This window comes from Geotrypetes seraphini, chromosome 5 (genome assembly GCF_902459505.1).
Source record: "Geotrypetes seraphini chromosome 5, aGeoSer1.1, whole genome shotgun sequence".
Classification (NCBI taxonomy): Eukaryota; Metazoa; Chordata; class Amphibia; order Gymnophiona; family Dermophiidae; genus Geotrypetes; species Geotrypetes seraphini.
In genome coordinates this window covers 116,804,674-116,830,600 of record NC_047088.1, presented here as the reverse complement: position 1 = coordinate 116,830,600, position 25,927 = coordinate 116,804,674, and the positions used below count along the sequence as shown (strand labels likewise).

The window sequence follows — 25,927 nt, the reverse complement described above, 5'->3', positions numbered from 1 at the left end:
TATTACAGAATGCTACACAGAAATATCATGCTAACAGAATACCGCAGTCACACATGTCAGGAATAGTGTTAGGGGAGTGCCCCCTGGTCAGAGAGACCCCTAAGTCAGCTGGAAGCTAAAAAAGCATTGCCTGTCTAACACCAGCTCTAGCAGGATACATATTTTAAATCTGATATATTCTAATCACAAAAAAGAAATGAAATTATTATTTTTTCTACCTTTTGGTGTCTCTGGTTTCTGCTTTCATCTTCTTTTCACTCTCTTCCTTCCAGCGTCTGCCCTCTCTATCTCTTCAATCCAGTTTCTGCCTTTTCCATCCACTGTCTGTCCTCTCCCCCTTCCATATGGTATCTGCCTTCTTTTATGCCCCTCTCCCCTTTCCATCCAGCCTGTGCCCCCTGTTTCCTTTTTACATGATTCATTCCAGCTTCACTGGTCTCTTCATTCTTCTCTCTCCTATACCAAATCTAGCATCTTTGTCACTCTCTCCTTATTTCTCTGCTGACCCCCCTTCCCATCATCTGATCTCTCTGTTCCACCCTGACCCCTTCCCCTCCTCTAATCTGCCTGCCAGCTGTTTCCTTCTTTTTTCCTCCTCCCCTGTCCAGCAGTAACTTTCTTTCCTTCCCCTCCTCCCCTCTCAGCAGCATTTCTCCTCCCTCCCTCCAGGTCCAGTAGCAGCTCTCCCTTTATTTTCCCTTGTCCAGCAGCTTCCCAGCCTTCAACAATGGCTTCCTCCCCTCCCCTCAGCTCTCAGTACTTGCCTGTAGCAGCGCAGTGATTCACTTAGGTAGCCTTGGGTTCTTTGATGGGTTGCGCCTGATGCAATTGCTTTGCCTGATGACTCACCACTCTGCTTTTAAAACGTTTATTTAACTGTTTTAACCACTTGAATTTTTTTTTAATTCTATGATTCAATCTTAATTTAACCTTATTTTATTTCAAGTTTGTTTTACTTACTCGTTTTGTATTAGTACTCCTACTCCAGGTATTTATATCTTACTTTTACAATTTAAATACTGCCTGTTTTATCCGCTTTTATAAGTGTTATTATTGTCTTTACCTGTACCCCTCTAATGTCTGTCTTCTCCACTCTCAACAGGCCCTCTCTTTCCCGTAAAGGACCGTAAACAAAGCCCTCCCTCCCTCCGACGTCAGCGCTGACGTCGGGAAGACTTCCGTTCGGCTCTGTGCTGCAGGCATGGCAGGTAAGGAGAAGGAGAGTAGCCTCGCGGTACCAAGAGAGAGGGGCGGCCGCCCCGCCCCGGTTGCAGCACAGCCGGCCAGGTTCCCTTACTTTTGTGGCACTTCCCCGACCGACCGATAACAGCCCGGGTCCGACAATCCTCCCTGCCCTGTAGCCGCGAATCTAAATACCTTCTTACAGCAGCTGTAAGAAGGTAATTTAGATTCGCGGTTAAGGGCAGGGAGGTTTGTCGGACCGGGGCTGTTGTCGGTCGGTCGGGGAAGTGCCACAAAAGTAAGGGAACCTGGCCGGCTGTGCTGCACCCGGGGCGGTAGAGAAGGTGTGCGGAAGAAGGGGTCGTCTTATACGGCGAGTATAACACAAAACTCTATTTTTTAACTAAAAGTTGGGGGGTCGTCTTATACGCCCAGTCGTCCTATACGCCGGCAAATACGGTAATTTATTTTTCAATTGTAATTTGCTTATCTTGGTCATTTGTATTACTCATGATTGTCTTTATACTGTATAAAAGGGGGGGGATGGGATATGTACTTATTATATCAATTGATGGAATTAAGTGCTGCTTTATTTTATAAATTGTTTGATAATATGTTGCATTTGATGTTGGTTTTTAAAATGAATAAAGATTTTTTTTAAAAAGACAAGACAAAGAACATGAAGGCGGAGAAAACCAAGAAAAAGCAGAGACAGAGGATAAAGCTAAACCAGATATAAAAGTAAAGATTTCTGTCTAGTTGGGCTGGGTCAAGGGTGGGGATTAACTGAGATTTTGCTATTCCCATTAAGCCCTCTGGTCACCAGGATATACAAGTTATTTTACTGAAGGGACAAGGGGGAGCAGAGGGAGTTATGGCAGCATATGATGCTACGGTCTGAACAAGTTTTGTTGTAGAGAGGATTCTGTTGTCCACTGTCAAACTGAAAGAGACATGGAGAGGAGAACAAACAAAAAATTGAACTATGTTGGGTCCATACCTTACAATGGTTTAGGTCCTAGATATATTTTATGTGGATTATCCAATTGTACATTTTCAAATAAAGCCTGCATCTTGAACAACTAAAAAGCAACAAAAAAAAAAACCCTTCTGAATTCCTTCCGATTTCCACCAAGTTGGAAAGAATAAAATAAATGAAGATGCTTCACATATTTATTGACAAGTCATGAAAAAACCCAGACACTACTAGATAAGCAATCACCAACTTTTTACAGTAGATGAGTTATGAGGCCAGTTTTTCTGACACAGTTTAAGCACCTTTCTAGAATCCTTCACAAAGTCTTAAGTAAAATGGGTCCTAATGGGATTGTATTGAAGATGGGCAATGCACAAGATAAGTGTCAAGTTGTATGCTGTTGTCAGCAAATACTATTTACAGAAGTTTTTGCATTTGATTGCACCTTAATAAGTGGAATTTTTTACCCTATGATCGATTCCAGCTTTGTGCTATTGGTGACTTAAGTCTCTCTTTTATAGTAACAATTCAATTGCCTAGGCCAGGGGTAGGCAATTCCGGTCCTCGAGAGCTGGAGCCAGGTCAGGTTTTCAGGATATAAACAATGGATATGTATGAGATGGATTTGCATGCACTGCCTCCTTGAGATCCCAATCTATTTCATGCATATTTATTGTGGATATCCTGAAAACCTGACCTGGCTCCGGCTCTTGAGGACCAGAATTGCCTACCCCTGACCTAGACAGAGGCTTCTGTAGTATTTTCCTTCACTTTTAATATTTTTGAGTTATTGGAATGAGTCACATTTGGATGGTGATCACATTAACATTGCACATAGGGTGTATCCAAATTATAAGGATTCCATGTAGAAAAACTATTGGAGGAAATTATTTTAGATACCTGTTCTTTCACTATATGTTCCAACTTCTCTATTAAAGAACCTCTGTCTCCAGAACTATGGTCATGGAAATGAGGAAGCAGCTCGGAATGCAAGGAGACATGTTCTTTTTCAAATAAGCCTTGAACATTATGAAGAATCTCTCCTTTCCAGTCACAGGAAGTATCTTCAGCATCCTATTAGAAAAAAAGTTAAGATTGCATGGGGGAAACATGACATGGAAAGCTTCCCTACTTAATAAATCATATTATAAAATGCTACAGAAGAAAGAGGAACAGTTCTCCACTGATATTCTATTCTATTCTCTATAGATATTAATCACCCAATCCCTAATATTGGGTTCTAAGCAATATACTAAATTTAGAACTGGTGAATACAGCAAGGACCAAAAAAATCAAATACAAAAATATTTCATTATCATTAGTATAATATATTGCAAAATAAAATGTTTTTATAGCCCAACAAAAACTTAAGAGAAAACTTGTCTTAAATGAAGAGGGAAAGCAAACCAAAGTTTGGCTGCTTGGAACCGAAGAGAGGAATCAAACTTTTGTATAATCAAATTCATCTACTATATGGAAACTTAAGCAAGTAATGACGCCAAGTTCATTAGCATCTAAGATGCAAGAATTGCTAAGGACTGTGAAAAATACTCGGGACTGGAACCTCAGAGCATATTGAAAATTATACAAACCACAAACAAGCCTAGATTGGTAACCAATATAGCCTAATGATCAGTGCAGAAATGAAGATTAGGGGCTCCTTTTACGAAGGTGCGCTAGCGTTTTATCGCAAATCTACCACCTGCTCAAAAGGAGGCGGTAGCAGCTAACGCGCACTATTCCGTGTGTTAAGCCCCTAGTGCACCTTCGTAAAAGGAGCCTTTAATCTTCATTTCTGCACTGATCATTAGGCTATATTGGTTACCAATCCAGGCTTGTTTGTGGTTTGTATAATTTTTACCTTCGATAATCTTCTGTTAGTCTCTGTAGGATTCCATATGCTAGGTGTTCAATCCCAACTCGCAATCTGGGAGTTGCAGAAATCCAACACTTTTCTGAGCACATGCTCCTCCCTCTTAGATTGAAAGCTAGAAACATATCCAATTGAGTCCCAAAGCCAAGCAACATATCTGAACAAATCCATGACAAGGGGGAGCAGGGAAAGATCCCCAGCAACATACATAATTTCTGACCTGGTCTACTCTGTAAAACTTGAAACAAGTAATAAACAGGCACAAAGGCAATCCAGCAAAACATCGAAGAAAAATGGATAATTAACCTGCTGTGTGTAATAAGCACCCACAGGAGACAGCCTTCAGTTAAGCATATTCACAGAAGTGGAAAACTCCCCACAGGATCTAGCAATTGGCTGGAAAATCTTCAAGCCTGTAAGGAGAATAACTGAGGCAGAAAGAAGCAGGCTATTCCAAACAACTGAGTGTACACAGAAAGGGCGGGTCATATGGAATCCTACAGGGACTAAGAAAAAGAAGAATATTGAAGATAAAAACCTAATCTTCCATTCTGTTACTTCTCTTCTGGATTCCATACGCTAGGTAACATACCAAAGCAATGGTAGTATCTAGGGAGGGACTGAAGAGCCTGCCCTCAAAACCAAGGTCCCTTAAGCAGCATCAGATCGAGATGCCACATCCACTCGGTAAAATTTCAATGGGATTAATCACATGAGACTACCCATGATGTAGCAACCCTTCTAGTCAAGCAGGCTTTAAGAGAAATTGGCGGCTGCTTTCCATGTGTAATGTAAGTCACAGAAATAGTCATTTGAAGCCATCGAGGATTTGGATGCTGGCCAACCATGGCGAGGTGCAGCAATCAGTACAAAAAGGTAATCAGACAGCCTGAAATCATTAATCTTACCCAAATAATGGAGCAAGTAAAAAAAGAGATGACAGTATTGGGAGAGTGTTTGGATAGTTGTCTGACAAAGGAAAAACAAGTATTAAAAACAATATAGGTAGGATATATACAGTTGCAATGTTATATACATTAAAGCCTATGTTACCAAATTATGCCTTTCGAAGTGTAGTGCATGCATTGATCCTGATTAGGGTGGATTATTGTAATGCACTATCAAGCACTGTTCCCTCTAAGCTGAGCAGCAGTCCTCCACCTGTCGTCCTGCCAGTGGAGGGTACTGTTTCACTATCACATTTTCAATAGTGAGAGATAGGCATGCTGTGCAGAATGCCAGGCAAACTTCCTGTACCTAGTGATGAAGACACAATATTGAAGCACTGCCCTCTAATGGTAGCAATGCAATTGGAGGACTCTCGCCAGATGTTGATTAATTCTACAGCTAGATTGATCACAGGTACTTCTAGAGCAGTGGTCTCAAACTCAATCCCTTTGTAGGGCCACATTTTGAATTTGTAGGTACTTAGAGGGCCGCAGAAAAAATAGTTAATGTCTTATTAAAGAAATGACAGCTTTGCATGAGGTAAGTACTTACAATTCCAAAATGTGGATTATTTGAAATCTGAAATACACAGCTGAAAGCAATGCAACATACAGAAAATGAAAAACTATCAAAGCATCAACTGCAAGAGACAAGATTTTAGGCCAACTATTTTGGACCAAGTATTTTGAGGTCCTCGGTATTATAAAGAATGATTCTTTATGGAAAACTTGAGCCTTAAGTGTCCGGTGGTCACGTCCGTAACTACCTTCAGCTCTCACCTCCTCCAGCACCGGACAAGCTGCACTGCCTCCAATGGTTACGTTCTAGAACGTTGCCTGCCTCACTACTGTAACCTCACGCAAGCGCTTTCCTGTGTCTGTAGGTGATTGTGAAGTGGAGTGGAGTGGAGAGGACAATCATGTACAAATGCAGGAAAGCGCTTGCGTGAGTTTACAGCAGTGAAGCGAGCAACGTTTCAGAACGCAACCACTGGACACTTAAGGCACAAGTTTTCCCTAAAGAATCATTTTTTATAATACCGAGGGCCTCAAAATAGTACCTGGCAGGCCGCGAGTTTGAGACCACAGTTCTAGAGTGATTCATATAACACCAATTTTGAAGCAACTGCATTGGCTGCCAATGCAGCAAAGAGTCCAATTCAAAGTTCTTTCCATAATACATCAGATTTTGTACCAAGTCTCTCCTACTATTTTTCAGGGTTTCTTGAAATCTATCAGCCTACAAGAAGTTTGAGAGCAGAAAATAGTATGAGATTATATTCAAAGGGAAGCTGCCAATCTCCCATATTAAGACTGGTACAGCCATGTTATCAAAAAGTAGTGGGTGTAAAGCTTTGGAATGCATTGCTAGAAATCTTGCGTTTCTGTATGCTAGGATGAATTTTATGAAAATGTTAAACAATTATTTGTTAATGCTTTCTTGTCTTCTGTGCCTGCTGACTCCTTTAAAGTATGGTGATTTGTAATATTTAACATATGTATGTCTTGTTTAACATTTTATACCTGTTATTATGTAAACTTATAGGTAATATACAGTATACACATTTAAAAAAAAATAAACAAACAAACAGATTCTCCTGACATCCAACTTGCGTAAGATCTGATCCATCGGTTCTAAGCCAGTGGAATGAAACATAGACAAATGACATGGAAGGCAGAACCATCTTCAGAAGAAAGGAAGGTACAGTACAGAGAACAACTCCTGCACCTGTAATATGAAGAAAGGGCTCCCTGCACGAATGAGTCTGAATCTCTGAACAATGTTGTGCCGAGACAATGGCAACCAGAAGTCAGTCTTGATCATCAGATCCAGAAAAGCAGCATCCTTCAGTGGCTCAAATGGAGGCCTTGAAGAATAATGTTAAGATTCCACAAAGGGAAAAAGACAATGCAAGGGAGGTCACAAACGAAGTGCCCCTCTCATAAACCTGGCCACATCTGGATGAGCAGTAAGCAAATTAGCGCCTCCTCATTCTCTAGAGCACGAAAAGCCTTCAAATGGAACTTTAAGGAAGGCCACCGCTAAACCCTTCTCTAGGCCCACTTGAAGAAAAGTTAGGACCACCGAAAAGGGAGTCCTTTCATGCTCCAACTGATCTTTAGCACACCACTGCTGGAAAGCTTTCCAGGCTTTGGCACAAGAAGCCATAGTAGAGGTTTCTTTGAGTGCAAGAGTCAAAATAACTACATCTGAATAACCGCACTGAATCAAGGCTGAGTGCTCAAGAGCCATGTCAAAAGACCAAAGCACCATGGGTTCTCCATGGGCACCAGCCCCCGACTGAGAAGGTAGCGATAAAGAGAAAGCTGAAATGTCTCGTCCCGCTGAAGACAGACAAGATCTAAATATCAAAGGTGAAGAGGCCAATCCGAAGCTACTAGAAACCAAGGTATGCGTCGCTATCCGGCAGATGACCGACAGGTGACCAGAGGTCATGAAGGGAACACATAAATGAGCCGGCCAGGACTGAACCAAGGCATCCAGCCCTAGCCTTCTGTACTGTGTTCGTTGACTGATAAAGCGCCTGGCCTTTGAGCTCTCTGCTAAAGCCATCAAGTCCATCTGAGGCTTACCCCAGTGCTGTATGATCAGACAGAATACCTTTCGCGAGAGGGATCATTCTCCCAGTCCAGGACCTGTCCACTGAGAAAGTCTGCCTGAACAGTGACTACTCCAGCCACATTGACCGCCGAGAGAGACAGAAGATGTGCTTATACCCACTGGAACAGCAAATGAGCCTCCTGGCCCAAGGGAGTGCTTCTTGTGCCCCCTTAATGATTTACGTACGCCAACACAACGGCGTTGTTGGAGAATACATGCACCACTTTTCCTTCCAGAAGGGTCTTGAAAGTGAGTAGCATCAGCCGAATTGCCCGAAGCTCCAGACAATTGATTGACCAATGTTTCGGATGAGGAATCCACTGTCCACGAATAGAGGGGTCCCAATATTAAGTACCCCACCCCACCCCAACAGGCTGGTATCCATTCAAAAATCCAAAGAAGCCAGCCATGGCAGAGAGCCTCCACCTGAAGCCACCAGCTCAAGCTGCTGTGAGCTGGTATTATCCAGGGGAGTGGCATCTGAAGGGGATGGCCCTGCACAGACCACCAAGAGAGGAGGAAACATTCTTTTTAACATTTTTATAGATAATATTGCTGAAGGGTTGCTGGGTAAAATTTGCCTCTTTGCGGATGATACCAAAATCTGCACTACAGTAGGCATGCCGGATGGTGTGAATAACATAAAGACCTGGCGAAGTTTGAAGAATATTCTGAAATTTGACAGCTAAAATTTAATGCTAAGAAATGCAAGGTCATGCATTTAGACTGCAAAAACCAGAGGGAACGGTACAGTTTACGGGGTGAAGAACTTTTGTGCACAACGGAAGAGCGGGACTTGAGTGTGATTGTAGGTGATGATCTTAAGGTGGCCAAACAGGTTAAAAAGGTGACAGTAAAAGCTAGAAGGATGCTAGGTTACATAGGGAGAGGTAGGAAAAAGGAGGTATTGATGCCTCTGTATAAGACTCTGGTGAGACCTCATTTAGAATACTTTGTACAATTCTGGAGGCTGCACCCTCAAAAAGATATAAAAAGGATGGAGTCGGTCCAGAGGAAGGCTACTAAAATGGTGTGTGCTCTTAGTAATAAGGCATATGGGGACAGACTTAAAGATCTCAATCTGTATACTTGGGAGAAAAAGCAGGAGAGGGGAGATATGATAGAGTCGTTTAAATACCTACGTAATATAAATGTGCATGAGTTGAGTCTCTTTCATTTGAAAAGAAACTCTGCAATGAGAGGGCATAAGATGAAGTTAAGAGGTGACAGGCTCTGGAGTAATCTGAGGAAATACTTTTTTATGGAAATGGTGGTAGATGCGTGGAATAGTCTCCCGGAAGAGGTGGTAGAAACAGAGACTGTCTGAATTCAAGAGAGCCTGGGATAGGCACCTGGGATCTCTGTGAGAGAGAAAGAGATAATGGTTCCTGTGGATGGGCAGACTAGATGGGCCATTTGGCCTTTATCTGCCATCATGATTATACTCGGTATCACCCTAGACACTCATCTAACTATGATTGACCACACAAACTCACTAGTGAAAAAATGTTTTTACACGCTATGGAAACTAAGGACCATAAAAAAATACTTTGACCCAACGTCATTCAGGTTGCTGGTACAGGCACTGATCCTATCCATTCTTGACTACTGCAACATCATCTACCTGGGCATCCCACAAAAAACAATAAAAAAACTGAGATTAATACAAAACACCGCCGTTCGCCTAATTTTCGGACTAAGAAAAAACGATCACATCAGCCCCTACTAAAAAAAACTGCATTGGCTTCCAATAGAAGCGCGAATACTATTCAAATTTGCTTGCACCTGTTTCAGGCAAGCCTGGGGACTAGCACCTTCATACCTGCAAACTCACTTCATCCTGCACAACCCCACACGAGCAACCAGAAACAAAAACTTCTTTGCATACCCAAAGATTACAGGTTGCAGATACAAATCATTCCTGGACAGAACCTTTAAGTTCCAAGCAAGCAGACAGCAAGTTTGGCTGAAAAACTACATAAACGAACCCAATCTGTCTTACAGTGCCTTCCGTAAATCGATCAAAACCGCCCTATTCGCTAAATTCGTTGACTAAAACTGTCCCCTTCCTCACTAGGACCCTCCCTCACTAGGACTCCCCTCCCCGTAAACGCCTTTTCTTCCTCTCAAGAAGCTCCTCATCTATTCAGATATCCTCTACTCATAGAACTCCTACTCATATGTAAGCTCTAAAGTATTCAGGTATTCATTACCAATAGAACTCCAATTAGCACATTAGTTTTCCATTAGACTATTATATTGTATTAGACACATTGCATGGTATTGTATCTAGTCTTATTGTATTGTATTGTATTTAGACTCACTGTATTGTACTGTACTGTATTGTATTGTATGTAGACTTATTGTTTTGTATTAAGACCTTTTGTTATTCGCTGAATGTCCAGCCCTCTTACAATGTAAACCGCCTAGAAGTCGCCTGACTATGGCGGTATAGAAAAATAAAGTTATTATTATTATTATTATTATTTTAACTCCTGTAAAGGCGCATGTGCACTCTGGTCCAGAGGACCACCTCCAGGCTCCCACAGATCACAGAAGCTAAATATAATGCAGCTGCTGGGTCAGATCAGTGGTCCATCGTGCCCAGCAGTCCGCTCCCACGGCCAGTGCCCTAACTGAGACAAGCCTTACCTGCATACATTCTGGTTCAGCAGGAACTTGTCTAACCTTGTCTTGAATCCCTGGAGGGTGTTTTCCCCTATAACAGCCTCCAGAAGAACGTTCCAGTTTTCTACCACTCTCTGGGTGAAGAAGAACTTCCTTACATTTGTACGGAATCTATCCCCTTTTAACTTTAGAGAGTGCCCTCTAGTTCTCTCTATCTTGGAGAGGGTGAACAAACTGTCTTTATCTACTAAGTTTATTCCCTTCATTATCTTGAATGTTTCGATCATGTCCCCTCAGTCTCCTCTTTTCAAGGAAGAAGAGGCCCAGTTTCTCTACGGCATCTCCTCCAGCCCCTTAACCATTTTAGTCACTTCTCTGGACCCTTTCGAGTAGTACTGTGTCCTTCTTCATGTAGGGCGACCAGTGCTGGACACACTATTCCAGGTGAGGGCGTACCATGGCCCAGTACAGAAGCACGATAACCTTCTCTGATCTATTTGTGATCGCCTTCTTAATCATTCCCAGCATCCTGTTTGCCCTTTTCACCGCCGCCGCTGCACATTGCGCAGACGGCTTCATTGACTTGTCGACAATTACTCTCAAGTCTCTTTCCTGGAGGATCTCTCCAAGTACTGCACCGGACATCCTGTATTCATGCATAAGATTATTGTTACCGACATGCATCACCTTACACTTATCCACGTTAAACCTCATTTGCCATGTCATGGCCAATTTCTCAAGCATGTTTATATCACGCTGCAGGTCTTCGCAATCCTCCTGCATCTTCACTACTCTGAATAATTTCGTATCATCTGCAAATTTAATCACCTCCCTCGTCGTACCAATTTCCAGGTCGTTTATAAATATGTTGAAGAGCATGGGTCCAAGCACCCAACCCTGTGGCACTCCACTCGTGACGCTTTTCCGAGTATTGTCCATTTACCCCCACTCTCTGTTTCCTATCTGCCAGCCAGTTTTTAATCCACGTGAGTATTTCATCCTCAATTCCATGGCTCGCAATTTTTCGAAGTAGTCGGTTCATGCGGAACCTTGTCGAATGCCTTCTGAAAATCCAGATATACAATGTCGACCGGGTCACCCTTGTCTATCTGCCTGTTTACTCCCTCGAAGAAGTGCAGCAAGTTCGTCAAGCAAGATCTTCTGTTGAAGTTTCTGTCTGCGTGCCTTGGAAAGAAACATACAACCCTGTTTGTGTTGAAGAGAAGGCCCAGATACTCCAGGGACTCGGAGGGTGTCAAGTGGTTCTTCCTGAAGTTGCCAATGCCTACACCTGAGATACCACCGTCTCCACCACACTTTCACACTCCTGATGAGATGAAACCCAGATCAACCAGTTGTCCAAGAAAGGATGAACCTGGATCCCCTGCCGGCAGAGAAAAGCTGCCACAACTACCATCACATTGTTGAAAGTGTGGGGCACCGTCACAAAGCCAAAGGGCAGAGCTGTGAACTGGAAATGCTGTTGCAGAACATGGAAAATACAGAGACCTGCGATGCTTCGTATAGATCGGAATACATCGATGAAGCCGTCCGCGCAATGTGCGGCGGCGAAAAGGGCAAACAGAATACTAGGAATGATAAAGAAGGGGATCACGAACAGATCAGAGATGGTTATCATATTTTAAATGAAATGGCCCCCATTAAAGTAAGAAGAAAGAGAACTAGAAACTTAGATAGATGGTTCGACTCAGAGCTTCTGATGGCAAAAAGGGAATTAAGGAAATTAGAAAGACAATGGGCCAAATCAGGAATTTTAGAGCTTAGAGAGGCTTGGTGGCAAAAACTGAGAGTCTACAAAAATATAACAAAGGAGAAACGCAAAAAATTCTATGCCCAAAAAATCGGAAATGTATCAATTAATAATAGTAGTCTTTTTAAATTAGTTAATGACCTTTACGATATTGAGACTTACTGGTCCTGTAGAAGACTCTGTACTGACTGCAAATAATTTGGCAGATTTTTTCAATTTGAAAGTACAAAAATTAAGACACACTTTAGCTGGTTTGGCTCATCATCATTGGTGTTTCCTTATTATTCAGGATTTAGATGCTCCTAGAGCAGATTTGAGTTGGAACAAATTTCCTGCTATAGATTGGCAAATATTTAACAAGTATTATAATAAGTATGTCAAATCATACTGCAGACTTGATAGTTGTCCCCCAAACTTCATGAAAGTGGCCCCGGTTAATTTTAAAGCCAAGCTGCTAATTTGGATTAACTTTCTATTATCCACTGGGAAGTTCCCAGAGAAACAGGGTCAAATAGTGATAACACCAATCAAAAAAAAAATCAAAGAATCATCAAATATTATATCAAATTTCAGACCCATTGCTAGTATTCCTCTGGCCATTAAATTACTGGAGGGGCTGGTAAATACTGAATTGACTACCTATTTGGACAAATTTTAGTATCCTGCATAATAACCAATCAGGCTTCAGGTCATGTTTTAGTACCGATACAGTTATGGCCTCTTTGTTAAACCATTTACATTCCCTATTTAGTCAAGGCACAAGCACTCTGATTCTACAGTTGGATCTTAGCTCTGCCTTTGACTTTGTAGACCATATTATTCTATTGGATTGCCTGGAATCCATAGGAATTTTGGGAAAAGTTCTGAATTGGTTCCAAGGATTTCTGACTATAAGATCGTACCAGGTGCTTAAGGATGGTAATCTGTCTTACAGTTGGGAAAACTTTTGCGGGGCTCTGCAGAGCTCTCCTTTGACCCCTACGCTGTTTAATATCTATCTTGTGTCGCTGGGAAATCTGTTGCAAAGTTTAAAGCTTAATTTTTATATCTATGCAGATGATATCACTATAGTCATCCTGCTAACATGTCTGTCATCTGAATTCACAAATTCTTTAACATTTTAAACTAGACTGAGCTTTGGATGACTGCTTTTAAACTGAAAATAAACAATGAAAAAACCATATTTTTCCTAGCAATGTCCAATGATAAGATAAAAGAAACTATGATTCATGTGAGTGGGAGGGAATATAACTTAGAACAATGCATAAAAATACTAGGTATAACTCTGAATAAACACCTTACCCTGGAAAAACATACTGACTTAGTGTTTAAGAAATGTATTTTGGTACTCTGGAAGCTATTCACCATTAAGAAGTTTTTTGACGAAGCCTCTTTTCATCTGCTGGTGCAGTCTTCTATTTTGAGCATCCTGGATTAATGTAATATTGTGTATCTAGGGGCTTACAAGAAAATACTCAAGAAACTGAGATTGATTCAAAACACAGCTGTTCGCCTCATTTTTGGATAAAAAAAATGGGAGCACATTACTCCTTTTTATCAAAAACTTCATTGGTTGCCGGTAGAGTCCAGAGTTCTGTTTAAATTCTTTATTATCTGTTATAAAGCAGTTTAGGTATGTTACCAGACTATCTTGCTCTTCATTTTCTCTTGAGTCATTCTAACAAGAGTACACGTAGGATTAACCTGTTTAACTATTCCTCTATTAAATCCTGTCAATACAAGAAGTTTCTTGAGAGAACTTTCACTTTCCAGGCCGCTAAATTGAATATGGGGCTTGGAAAAACTATGTTATAGGCTACTTCTTATTTTGATTACAGAAAACTGCTAAAGACCCATCTGTTTGATAGGTTGACGCCTTAATACGTTCCGTGATTTTAAATAAAATCTCTTGTTTTAACTGATCTACTTCAATTTTATTTGCTTATTTTATCTCTTATGTTATTCTTATTCAAACTGTATGTATTAATTGTTCTTGTTGTAAACCGCTTCAAACTTTTTGGTATAGCGGTATATAAAAAATAAATTATTATCATCATGCCGCTATACCGGGCCATGGTGCGTCCTCACCTGGAGTACTGCGTCTAGCACTGGCCGCCGTACATGAAGAAGGACATGGTACTACTCAAAAGGGTCCAGAAAAGAGCAACTAAAATGGTTAAGGGGCTGGAGGAGTTGCCGTACAGCGAGAGATTAGAGAAACTGGGCCTCTTCTCCCTTAAAAAGAGGAGACTGAGAGGGGACATGATCAAAACAGTCAAGATACTGAAGGGAATTGGCTAAGTAGATAAAGACAGGTTGATCACCCTCTCCAAGGAAGGGAGAACGAGAGGGCACTCTCTAAAATTGAAAGGAGATAGATTCTGTACGAACATAAGGAAGTTCTTCTTCACCCAGAGAATGGTAGAAAACTGGAACATTCTCCCGGAGTCTGTTGTAGGGGAAAACACCCTCCAGGGATTCAAGTTGGACAAGTTCCTGCTCAACTGGAAAGTATGCAGGTGAGGCTGGGCTCATTTAGAGCACTAGGGGCCGCCGCGTGAGCGGACTGCTGGGCACGAAGGACCACTGGTCTGACCAAGCAGCGGCAATTCTTATGTTCTTATGTAAGCCTCTCTGAGATCCAAGGACACCAGAAACGCTCCTGGAGAGTCTGAATCTATCACTGTGAGCTTTGTTTCCATGCAAAAATGAGGAATTCACAAGAAGCAGTTGACTGAATTTAGATCCAGAATGAGTCTCCACTCCTCTGAGCCTTTCTGTGGCACAAATAAAGTATAAGGAGTATCTGCCTAAGCCTGATTCATGTTCTAGAATGAGTTCCATCGCTCCAATGTCTAAGAGACATTGCAGAGTATCGCGGACCCTGGACTCTTTTTCCGGCCAACCTGCCAGAGTCCAGAAACAAATCCAGAGGCAGGAAAGAGAGGTCTAACTTGTACCCCTCCCGAATGATGACCAGCACCCATTGAGTCTACTCCTGATAAAAATGAGAACTTGGCCTCCAATATGAGGAAGCCCTGCCAACCCTGGTGTCATCAGGGCTTTTTAGGCCGCTGTACAGCAACCAGATGCCTGGAATTGGAACTGTTCTACTGTGAACAGTAGCCCTGGGAATATTTCTGGGAGGAAAGACCTGCGGATTCCCGATGATACCTACGGGAGGTATGAAAAGCACTACAATCCCCTCCTGACATCTGGCAAAATTTGTTCACCTGTGATGAGGTCATCTAGACCATTAACAAAAAGAAGCTGGCTCTTGAAAGGAAGTCTGCTTAAAGTGGCCTTTGAGGCAGTGTCCCCAGCCCAAAGATGGATCCAAAGAGTCCGGCACACAGACACTGCATAAGCAGAGACTTTACCAAGAACTTGAATGAGATCATAAAGAGCCTCTACCACATAATCCACACCATCCATCACCAGCGGAGGACAGACATGCACCGCCACAGAGGACACACTGTGCAGTCTGGTATGACAGGCTCACGCCATAAAGGAAGCAGCAGCCGCCATTGCCTCTTTGATACCTAAAGACGTTCTACAAAAAGCTTTTTCAGCATAATATCCACCCTGCAATCCTGAGTCCCCTTAAGCATCACTCCCCCATCACTAGGGGGAGGGCCATGCACCGGATAGCCTGCACCACGGCGGAATCCACTTTAGGCTGTTCAAAACTCTGCTGAAAATCAACAGCCAGGAGGATAGATGCATGTGTGATTGCTAAACGCATGTAGTAGTAGACGCCTGGGACGCATGTACTAAATACATTAGATGCATGTATTAGACACATTAGACACATGTATTAGACACATATGTGATTGCTAAACGCATGTATTAGACGCATGGGATGCATATATTAGACACGTCAAACGCATATATTAGATGGGTGAATTAGGCACATGCATTAGATGCATATGTTAGACGCATGTATTACACCCATGTATTAAGACGCATGAGTGATTGTTAAACGCATGTATTAGACGCATGTGTGACTTAAGTTGTGAGAGCTAACTCCCCCAACACAATCACTATTACCAGTTACTGGCTACATCTTAAAAGCTATATCAATCTGTTTATTAACTAAACAACCTAGAAATTAGGAGTATTATGGAAACTAATATAGCTATTGTGACAGGAAGAGACATTCTACCCTGCAAACATGAATTTCCTATTGATTTTATTGATCTATCTAATAAGCGGTAGCATCAAAGATGTTAACTCACTCTATCCACAATTACATTCAATCCATTACCCTGATCTATCAATCAAGCATATAATTAACTCACAAAAAGACAAGATAAATCATATTAATGTAATCTCAAATAAAGGAAGACACCAACGAACCCTTAAAAAAAAGAATAAGGGAAGTAAAACCTATCAGAACCACTACTCCTACCAAACCTATCACATCCGCCTTTGTTCCCTGTGCATATCTTAATACTAGATCTGTCAGGAATAAAGCTTTTCTAATTAAAGATTGGATCATCAGCAAGCAAATAGCCTGTCTTTTTCTAACCGAAACATGGCTATTGTCTGAAGATGATCCAATAATAATTGATCTTCTACCAGATAATTTCAAAATCCTTACGCTAAAGCATGAGGGTAGAAAAGGGGGAGGATTAGCAATTATTCTTAAGGAAGGATTTGAGTTTGAATTATTGGATTCCAAAATGACCAATCAGTTAGAAATATTAGCCTGTAAAATCAGTAATAAGGACTAGAAGAATCCCTATCTTGCATATTATTCTATGTCCCACTGAAAAGCTGGCCAAAAACCAAAGAGGACTTTTGTGAATTTGTTCTACATAATTCAATTATTCCTTCTTACAATATCATCGCAGGTGACATAAACATACACCTAGATGAAGAGGACAATCCAGATACGAAGACTTTAAAAACTTTCTATCTCTACTCAATTATAATCTCCCTTTACCCACACAAACACATGAAAAAGGTCATCACTTAGATGTGGTAGCTATGTCCACAAAGGAAATTTTAGACCCTGCCATCTCTCTACCTGATGGCACCTGGTGTCATGATATCTGGTCTGACCATTTTACTTATTATTTCAAGTTAATCTGGACTCATTTAAAATCTAAAACACATCCAAGGATAAAAAGAGAACATCACACAAGAGGTTATATTAATCCAGAAGAATATTGGTCACAATATGAACTACAAGCAGAGATAGCTGAAGGAGTCGATTTCTGGGATCACTGGATGAAAACTAGCACATCCATTTTAGATAAAATTGCCCCTAAACGAAATAGCAAAAGCTGCACAAATAAATATAACAAATGGTTTGACACCGAACTTCTAAAAATGAAACAGCTAGTAAGACGACTGGAAAGAATTTGGAAAAAAACAGGAGACTTGTCAGACCGTAACAACTGGAGATCTAACATAAAAATCTACAAACAACTGATAAGACAAATGTAAAGCATTCTACTCTTCTAAAATCAACTTATCTAGCACTAGTTCAAAAGGAATCAATACAAAAGAACTGTTCAACTTGGTTACGAATTTATTTGACACCACACACTACACTCAACTCGTGCACAATATTAAACTACCTTCAGCAAATGATTTAGCACAGCATTTCGATTCAAAAATTAAAAACCTAAGAAACAACTGTTCGACAAATGACACTAATGATCATCAAATAGCTAACATACAAGGAAATGAAATACCAGCAGACATGATCTGGAGTTCCTTTCAAGATTTAGAATGGAATACTTATATCAAACTATATAACAAATACTCTAAATCATACTGCGTTCTGGACTCATGTCCCCCGGAAATTATGAAAGCGGCTCCATTAGAATTTAAACTATCTTTGCTGCTTTACTTAGCCCATAACCTAAAAAATGGAAAGTTCCTCACTAATAACGGTCACATAATAATAACCCCAATTCCAAAAAAATAGTAAAGAATCATCAGTACTGGTAACCAACTATAGACCAGTAGCATCCATTCCATTTATTGTAAAAATCATGGAAGGATTGGTACATACCCAATTGATGGAATATCTTGATCAGTTCTCTCTCTTGCATGAAACTCAATCCGGTTTTAGACCTTTGTTCAGTACTGAGACAGTAATTGCGGCTATCTTAGATAATCTGCGTCTCTTGTTCAGCAAAGGCCTTAATGCCCTGATCATGCAATTTGATATGAGCTCTGCCTTTGACCTAGTGGACCAAGGGAAAATGCTACAATGCCTAGATGCAATTGGTATTACGGAAGAGGTGTTGGACTGGTTTCGAGGCTTCCTTATGTCCCGTACCTATCAAGTACGTTTCAATTATGATCTCTCCGATACCTGGAGCAATCCATCTGACGTACCGCAAGAGTCACCACTATCCTCATTGCTTTTCAATGTCTACATGTCCTCACTAGGTGCGTAATTGACCCAGCTGGGGATAAAATTATTCAGTTACGCAGATGACTCTACGATCATCATCCCATTTGCTAACTCTCTCTCGGAAGTTACTCCCAAGGCATCAGAAGCACTAAATTTGATGGAGCAATGGATGACTGAATTCAAACTGAAACTTAATTCAGAAAAAACAAAATTTTTTGTAGCTTCGCCACAACCGCTTGACACCAAAACACCACTATGCATCAATACACTTAGTTATCCTATTCAGATTACTATGAAGATACTGGGTGTAACACTAGATCCGTGTCTAACCATGAAAGACCAAGTAGACTCCTTAATCAAAAAGGGTTTTTTCACTCTCTGGAAACTTCGATCCATTACAGCATATTTTGATATGTCAGCATTTAGAATCCTAGTACAATCCCTCGTACTGAGTCAACTTGATTACTGTAATATCGCCTATTTAGCATTTTCCAAAAAGAATATGCAACAATTACAATTAATGCAAAATGTAGTGGTCAAACTGATTTTTGGGCTAAAGAAATTTGATCATGTGACACCTTACTACCGACAGCTGCATTGGCTACCAATAGAGGCAAGCGTAAAGTTTAAGTTTGCCTGTCTTTGCTTTAAAGTACTATACGGTCTAGCCCATCTAATATAATAAAATGCTAGGCCGCGCATGCGCATTCCCATCGCGTGCGTCCGTTTTCCGTGCGGCTGTCGGCCCGTGCTGTTTTTTGCTCTGCCCTGCTCCTTGCCTGAAGTCCTCTCTCCTCCCCCGAGGCGGATGTCGGACGCGGCGGCTGTCGGCCCGTGCTGTTTTTTGGTCTGCCCTGCTCCTTGCCTGAAGTCCTCTCTCCTCCCCCGAGGCGGATGTCGGACGCGGCGGCTGTCGGCCCGTGCTGTTTTTTGGTCTGCCCTGCTCCTTGCCTGAAGTCCTCTCTCCTCCCCCGAGGCGGATGTCGGACGCGGCGGCTGTTAGCCGTGCTGTTCTTCGGTCTGCCCTGCTCCTTGCCTTACTGTATTTTTAAGTTGAAAGACGAGGCAGCAGCTCCTCTCAGGATCCCCACCTGCGTCGGAAGTCCGATGCAGTCGGGGATCTTGAGAGGAGCAGGGCAGGGCAGGGCAGAACGATCTTCAAAATGGCCGCAACTACAAAGTTAACATCCTGGTGTCGTGGACTATACCTTCCCTCTCTGCACATACTAACAACAAAAATTCAACTTCAGAACTTCCCCCGGGGTCTTTTTAAAAGTCCAAACACTCTCCTTTTCACTCTCAGGAGGTGAGATGGGAAAGGAACAGTTATAACACAGTCTGGAGCATTCCCAATGTAGCCGAGGCTGAAAGGGTTCACCAGGCACGTTGCCATTTGCAATGCAATACAGGAGAGGATAAGCAGTGATGCAGTAGGTTGGTTATGGTTTGATATTTTGTATTTTGCTTATAAGGATATACTTTAAATTGTTAATGAGGCCAGTGACTAAACCGTGCAGGGGGAGCAGGAAGAAGGTGATGATGGACAGGGGGGAGGTAAAACAAAGGGGCTGCTGCTGGATAAGGTGAGCAGTGATGGAGTGGTGGAGGACACAGGGGAGGTAAAAGGAAGGGATAATGGACGGGGAGCAGGCAAGGGGTGGTTGTGGACAGCCAAGGAACCCCCCCCCCAAAAAAAAAAACAACAACACAGAAAGCGGCTAAGGAGAGAGAAAAAGAAATAAAGACAGACACATACACACATATATTCTAGCACCCATTAATGTAACGGGCTATAAGACTAGTAAATACATAACTGACTTTTTCTCCTTCTCAGCCAACAGACATAAGAGAAGCTCACATTTGAACTTCGTTTCCCCCCCAGTTAGAGGATGTAAACTCAAAAGACACCATCAACACCTTTTCTCACATCAGGCAGCATTATGGGGTAAAGATCTAGAACAATTGCTTACGCCTACTACTTATGAGGAATTCAGGAAACGCCTAAAAACATATCTGTTCCTGAAGTATCTAGACAGCTGACCCGTACAACTCTTTCTCTTCAATAACTGTTCCCTTGAGCTGTTAACCACTATCTTTCACCTCTGTTAAGTTCAATCAATTTGTACCATCTTTTAATCTTTGTAAACCGCATAGAACTTCACAGTCCTGCGGTATATATACTGTTATTATTATTATTATAAAGGTTAGACTTAGCATTAGATCGGAAAGAGCTTTCTGGGGTATCACATTGTTCTATAACCAGACCAAGGAGCTGTGGAGGGGATGGAAAAAGGCACATGAGGACGGTCCATTACCGAAGCCTGAGAAGTAGAAGGTGGAGAATCCAATTTGAGCTCTTTCAGAACCTCAGCAATAAAAAGGTGAACAGAATCACGCTTAAAAAGTCTGTGGATAAAAGGATCAGCACCCAAATCCGGACTCCCAGGGCAGCCGAAAGACTAGTCCCTGCGAGGATATTAGCATATCCAATAAAGAAGCAGTGTCAGGAAACAGAAGAGGCATATATCTGAATGGCAACTACAGCAATCGTGGTCTGCCACAGTCGGACAAGAGGGCTCCCAAACAGGAAGCTCCACTGCCAGTGCAAAAGGCTGAGAAGGAACCAGCTGTATCAAACAAGCATGATCTGAGGAATAAGCTTTTGATAGAAGCCAAATAAAATCTGGTGAAAAGTCACACCCCATGGCAGGACTCTGTTGAGACACATGCACTGCACCAAAAAAGTCCCCAGACTTGGAATGCAGGTGTTTTGCACCAGACTCCAGAACGGCCTCTGGGCGAGAATTTTTTCTGAAGTCACAAACCCAGAATGGCTCCCCAGCCTTAGAGTACTTGGAGGAGGTGAGGTCTGAAGCTCCAGCCCCCTCCCCCCAGCATGCACGGTCGCTGATCTGGTGTCAATCCGGAGCAATCAATGTACACATTCATTAGACTAGGGGTGGGGAGTCCATCCCAAATGATTTTTAAGCAAATCGAGGGATATTGAGACAGAAATAAAACTTTGAAAAAAAGATAGTTTAAAATCCAAGTTGGCTGCCGCCAGCAAATTCACGCCAAAAATAAATGAAATCAAAAAATAAAAAATAGCAATTTGGGGTATGGGGAGGAGAGGGACCAGACACTACCCACAGAAACTATTAAAAAAAGACTAAAATCATTTTACAAGCCACCTCAGAAATTCCCACAAGAAATAATGGAGGTTTTACTCATTTATGTAGTGTCAGACTGTCTGCAGTTTTAAACAGCATTAGAATGGAGGAAAAGGATTTTCTGCCTCAGAAACAGCTCCAAATGGACCAGATTTAAAATATTCGGACACCAACTGTGACCTAAAAACATGATGGCAGATAAAGGCCAAATATGCCCATCCAGTCTGCTCATCCACAGTAACCATTATCTCATCCTCTAAGAGATCCCATGTGACTATCCCAGGCTTTCTTGAAATCAGACACAGTCTGTCTCTACCACCTCTACCGGGAGACTGTTCCACGCATCTACCACCCTTTCTGTAAAAAAGTATTTCCTTAGATTACTCCTGAGCCTATCACCTCTTAACTTCATCCACGATGCGAGGAAATGGATAGCAACAAAGAACACGGACCTACGGTTGGAGATATAGACATACATCAGGGACACGGACTTGCGGCTGGAGAATCAAGAGAAGATAGAGAGGACAGCAGTTGTTGTGGGGGACTCTATCATCAGACAAGTTGACAGCCACATAGCGGGAGGAAGACTGGATTGGCTGGTGACCTGCCTACCGGGATCCAACAGGAACTACAACAGGGAAGTACTGAAGGACCAGTTCCAGATGCTAGGAAGGAAGCTAAAGACCAGAACGCTGAGGATAACACTCTCTGAGATCCTGCCGGTACCCTGGGCTGATGAGAAGAGGCAGATGGAGCTGCAAGCAGTCAACGCGTGGATCGTGGATGCGGCGCTGGTGTGAGGAAGGATTCTACTTCGTGCGCAACTAGACGACATTCTGGGGGGAAGAGCAAGCTATTCACGTAGGACAGGCTCCACCTAAGCAGAGACGGGACAAGGCTATTTGCAAGCAACATCAAGAGAGAAGTTGAGAAGTTTTTAAACTAGGAAGAAGGGGAAAGCCGACAGTCGACCAAAAGAAGGAGTCGATGGTTCGGGAACCGGTATACCCGGTGGATACCGTGTAGGTAGATGGAGGGGAAGACTTACCAGATCACAGACAAGACAGGCCAAAAGGAACACAAGCGGGAAGGACACGCAAGAAGGGAACAGGTTGCAAACTCAAGTGTATATACACGAACGCAAGGAGTCTTAGAAATAAGATGGGTGAATTAGAAGCTGTGGCACAAAAGGATAGCGTTGACATCATCGGCATCACAGAAACATGGTGGACTGATGAAAATGTCTGGGACACGGTGCTACCGGGATGCAAACTATACCGCAGAGACAAAGTGACTCAAAAAGGAGGAGGCATTCCCATATACATCAAAGAGGGAATTGAATCTACTGGAGAGAACATGCCACAACAGATGGATAAGTTAGAGTCTCTATGGGTCAAAATTCCAGGAAAAAATGGACTGGAAATGAGGATAGGCATCTACTACCGACCCCCAGGGCAATCCGAAGAAATTAATGGAGAAATGACAGAAGAGATTAAATGCAACTGCAAGGGAGGCAACGCAGTTATCATGGGCGACTTCAATTATCCGGGGATAGACTGGAACCTAGGCACCTCCAGCTGCGGTAGGGAGACCAAGTTCCTGGATGCTGTAGGCGATTGCTTCCTTGAACAACTTGTCAAGGAAAATACAAGAGGAAACGCAATTCTGGACCTAATTCTAAATGGACTGCGAGGACCGGCACAAGATGTAAAAGTAGAAGGGACACTGGGAAACATCGATCACAATACGATCTGCTTCAACCTAGAAATAGGAACGAAACATCAATCCGGAACAACGGCCACGGTGCTAAACTTCCGAAAAGGGAATTACGAAGGGATGAGACGCATGGCGGGGAAGAGGATTAAGAAGAGGATAAACACTGTAAAGACGTTAGAGCAAGCTTGGTCTCTTTTTAAGGATATGGGTCAGCGAGGCACAAAATCTATATATACCGCGTATCAACAAGGGATCAAAGAGGAAAATGAAAAAAGAACCAGCGTGGCTCACTGTAGAGGTAAAGGAAGTGATCAGAGACAAAAAAGCCTCATTTAAGGAATGGAAAAGATCAAAAACAGATGAAAACTGGAACAAGCACAAACAACATCAACGCAGGTGACATAAGGCGGTAAAAGGGGCCAAAAGAGACTACGAGGAAAAAATAGCCAAGGAGGCGAAAAACTTCAAGCCATTCTTTCGATATATTAAAGGAAACGACCCGCGAAGGAAGCAGAGGGACTATTGTATGACCAAGGAATAAAGGGAGCGCTAAAGGAGGACACAGCAATCGCCGACAGACTGAACACATTTTTTACGTTTGTTTTCACCAAAGAGGACATACACATAGCATCAGGCTATATGCTGGAAGTGTAAACAGGAAACTGACAGGGTTAATAGTCAGTTTAGAAAAGGTATGCAGGCAGATTGATAGGCTTAAAAGTGATAAATCCCCGGGACCAGATGGCATCCATTTGAGGGTAATCAAGGAACTGAGAGGGACCATAACTGAACTGCTTCAACTAATAGTCAATCTGTCAATCAAAACGGGAAAGATTCCAGAGGACTGGAAGGTGGGAATGTTACACCAATCTTCAAAAAAGGTTCGAGGGGAGACCCGAGAAACTACAGAACAGTGAGTCTGACCTCGGTACCGGGAAAGATGGTAGAGGCGCTGATAAAGGACCGCATCATTGATCACCTTGACGGACATGGTCTGATGAGGACCAGCCAGCACGGTTTCAGCAAAGGCAGATCTTGTCTGACATACTTGCTGCACTTCTTTGAGGGAGTAAACAGGCAGATAGACAAGGGTGACCCGGTCGACATTGTGTATCTGGACTTTCAGAAGGCGTTCGACAAGGTTCCGCATGAACGACTACTTTGGAAAATTGCGAGCCATAGAATTGAGGGTGAAATACTCACGTGGATTAAAAACTGGCTGGAGCATAAGAAACAGAGAGTGGGTGTAAATGGACAATACTTGGACTGAAAGAGCATCACCAGTGTGGTGCCGGAGGCCTCGGTGCTTGGACCCGTGCTATTCAACATCTTTATAAACGATCTGGACATAGGTACGACGAGCGAGGCGATTACATTTCCGGACGATACCAAGTTATTCAGAGTAGTGAAGACGCAGGGGGATTGCGAAGATCTGTGTCAGCCTAGCATTGCTAGCAATCAGCATTTTCGGTTAGCCTAACCAATGTCAGCAAAGGCCTATGGGAGATCATATCATTCATGTCTGACCTTAGGGAATGTCATTGCAACAACCTTAATTAAATCAGTGCTTAGAGGACCTGACAGTAAAAAGGTGCTAAAGAGAGCTAAGAGGTGTTACGATGTGTTAATGTCTGATGCTTAGGATGGAAAGCTTAGGATGTACAATGGGTCCAGGTGCACAGATAACTAAAATTAATCAGAAACTATTGTCAGAGGCATACTGGAAAGTACATTTGACTCCAGTCTATTCTTCTCGAGTCTAGCACACCTCACTCACCTCCCTGATCAGTGAAACTAACCATTGTTTCAGACAGTTTACTTAACAGTTTACTTAACTTCAATAGATTCTATTGAAATTCAATAGATTCTATTTGTTATAAAAAGCCCCCTTTCAACATCAACCCCCCTCTCGCTCTACCTGGAACATCACAATTCTCTGTCTCATCATCACCCCTTTTTCCTGTCTTTCTTCCCCCTTGGATTCTTTTCTTGGTCTGTTCTCTCTCAGTCACAAGAACACAGAATCAGTCTCTGTATTTGTAAAACATTCCTTAATTGTAATCTATGAATCTTGCTTTTCTGCATTTTTATAATATATTCTTTATGCAATCACTTCTGGCTGTGCTTGTGATTTGATTCTACTTCCTAATAATGAAACCTCTGTGGAGGAATTGAACCCAGGACCTGGCGTTTGTAAGGGCGCATCAACCTAACCCCTCTAACCTTACATTTTGGGGGCTCCTCCATCCTTACAATCTGCAACATGACATCATCAGGCTCAAGGAATGGACATCGACATGGCAGATGAGATTTAACGTGGGTAAGTGTAAAGTGATGCATGTCGGTAACAAAAATTTCATGCACGAATACAGGATGTCTGGGGAGGTACTTGGAGAGACCTCCCAGGAAAGGGACTTGGAAATTCTGATTGACAAGTCCATGAAGCTGTCCGCGCAATGTGTAGCGGCGACGAAAAGGGCGAACAGAATGCTAGGAATGATAAAGAAGGGGATCACGAACAGATTGGAGAAGGTTATCATGCCACTGTACCAGGCCATGGTGCACCCTCACCTGGAGTACTGTGTACAGCACTGGTCGCCGTACATAAAGGAGGACACGGTACTACTCGAAAGGGTCCAGAGAAGAGCAACCAAGATGGTTAAGG

The 25,927-nt window shown here is 42.4% G+C and overlaps 1 protein-coding gene across 15 annotated transcripts in view; it reads right to left on the bottom strand.

Annotated features, from left to right (window-relative positions):
• Positions 1–25,927, bottom strand: part of PCNT (pericentrin) — an 820,497-nt gene that overhangs the window by 534,814 nt on the left and 259,756 nt on the right. For all 15 annotated transcript variants that reach the window (XR_004539480.1, XR_004539479.1, XR_004539483.1 and 12 more), the window contains one exon: positions 3,059–3,232. Coding sequence is in view for 5 of the 15 variants with exons in the window: in XM_033944852.1 (XP_033800743.1) it covers positions 3,059–3,232 (174 nt within the window). In the remaining 10 variants the exon portion in view is untranslated. The remainder of the gene's footprint in view (positions 1–3,058; positions 3,233–25,927) is intronic.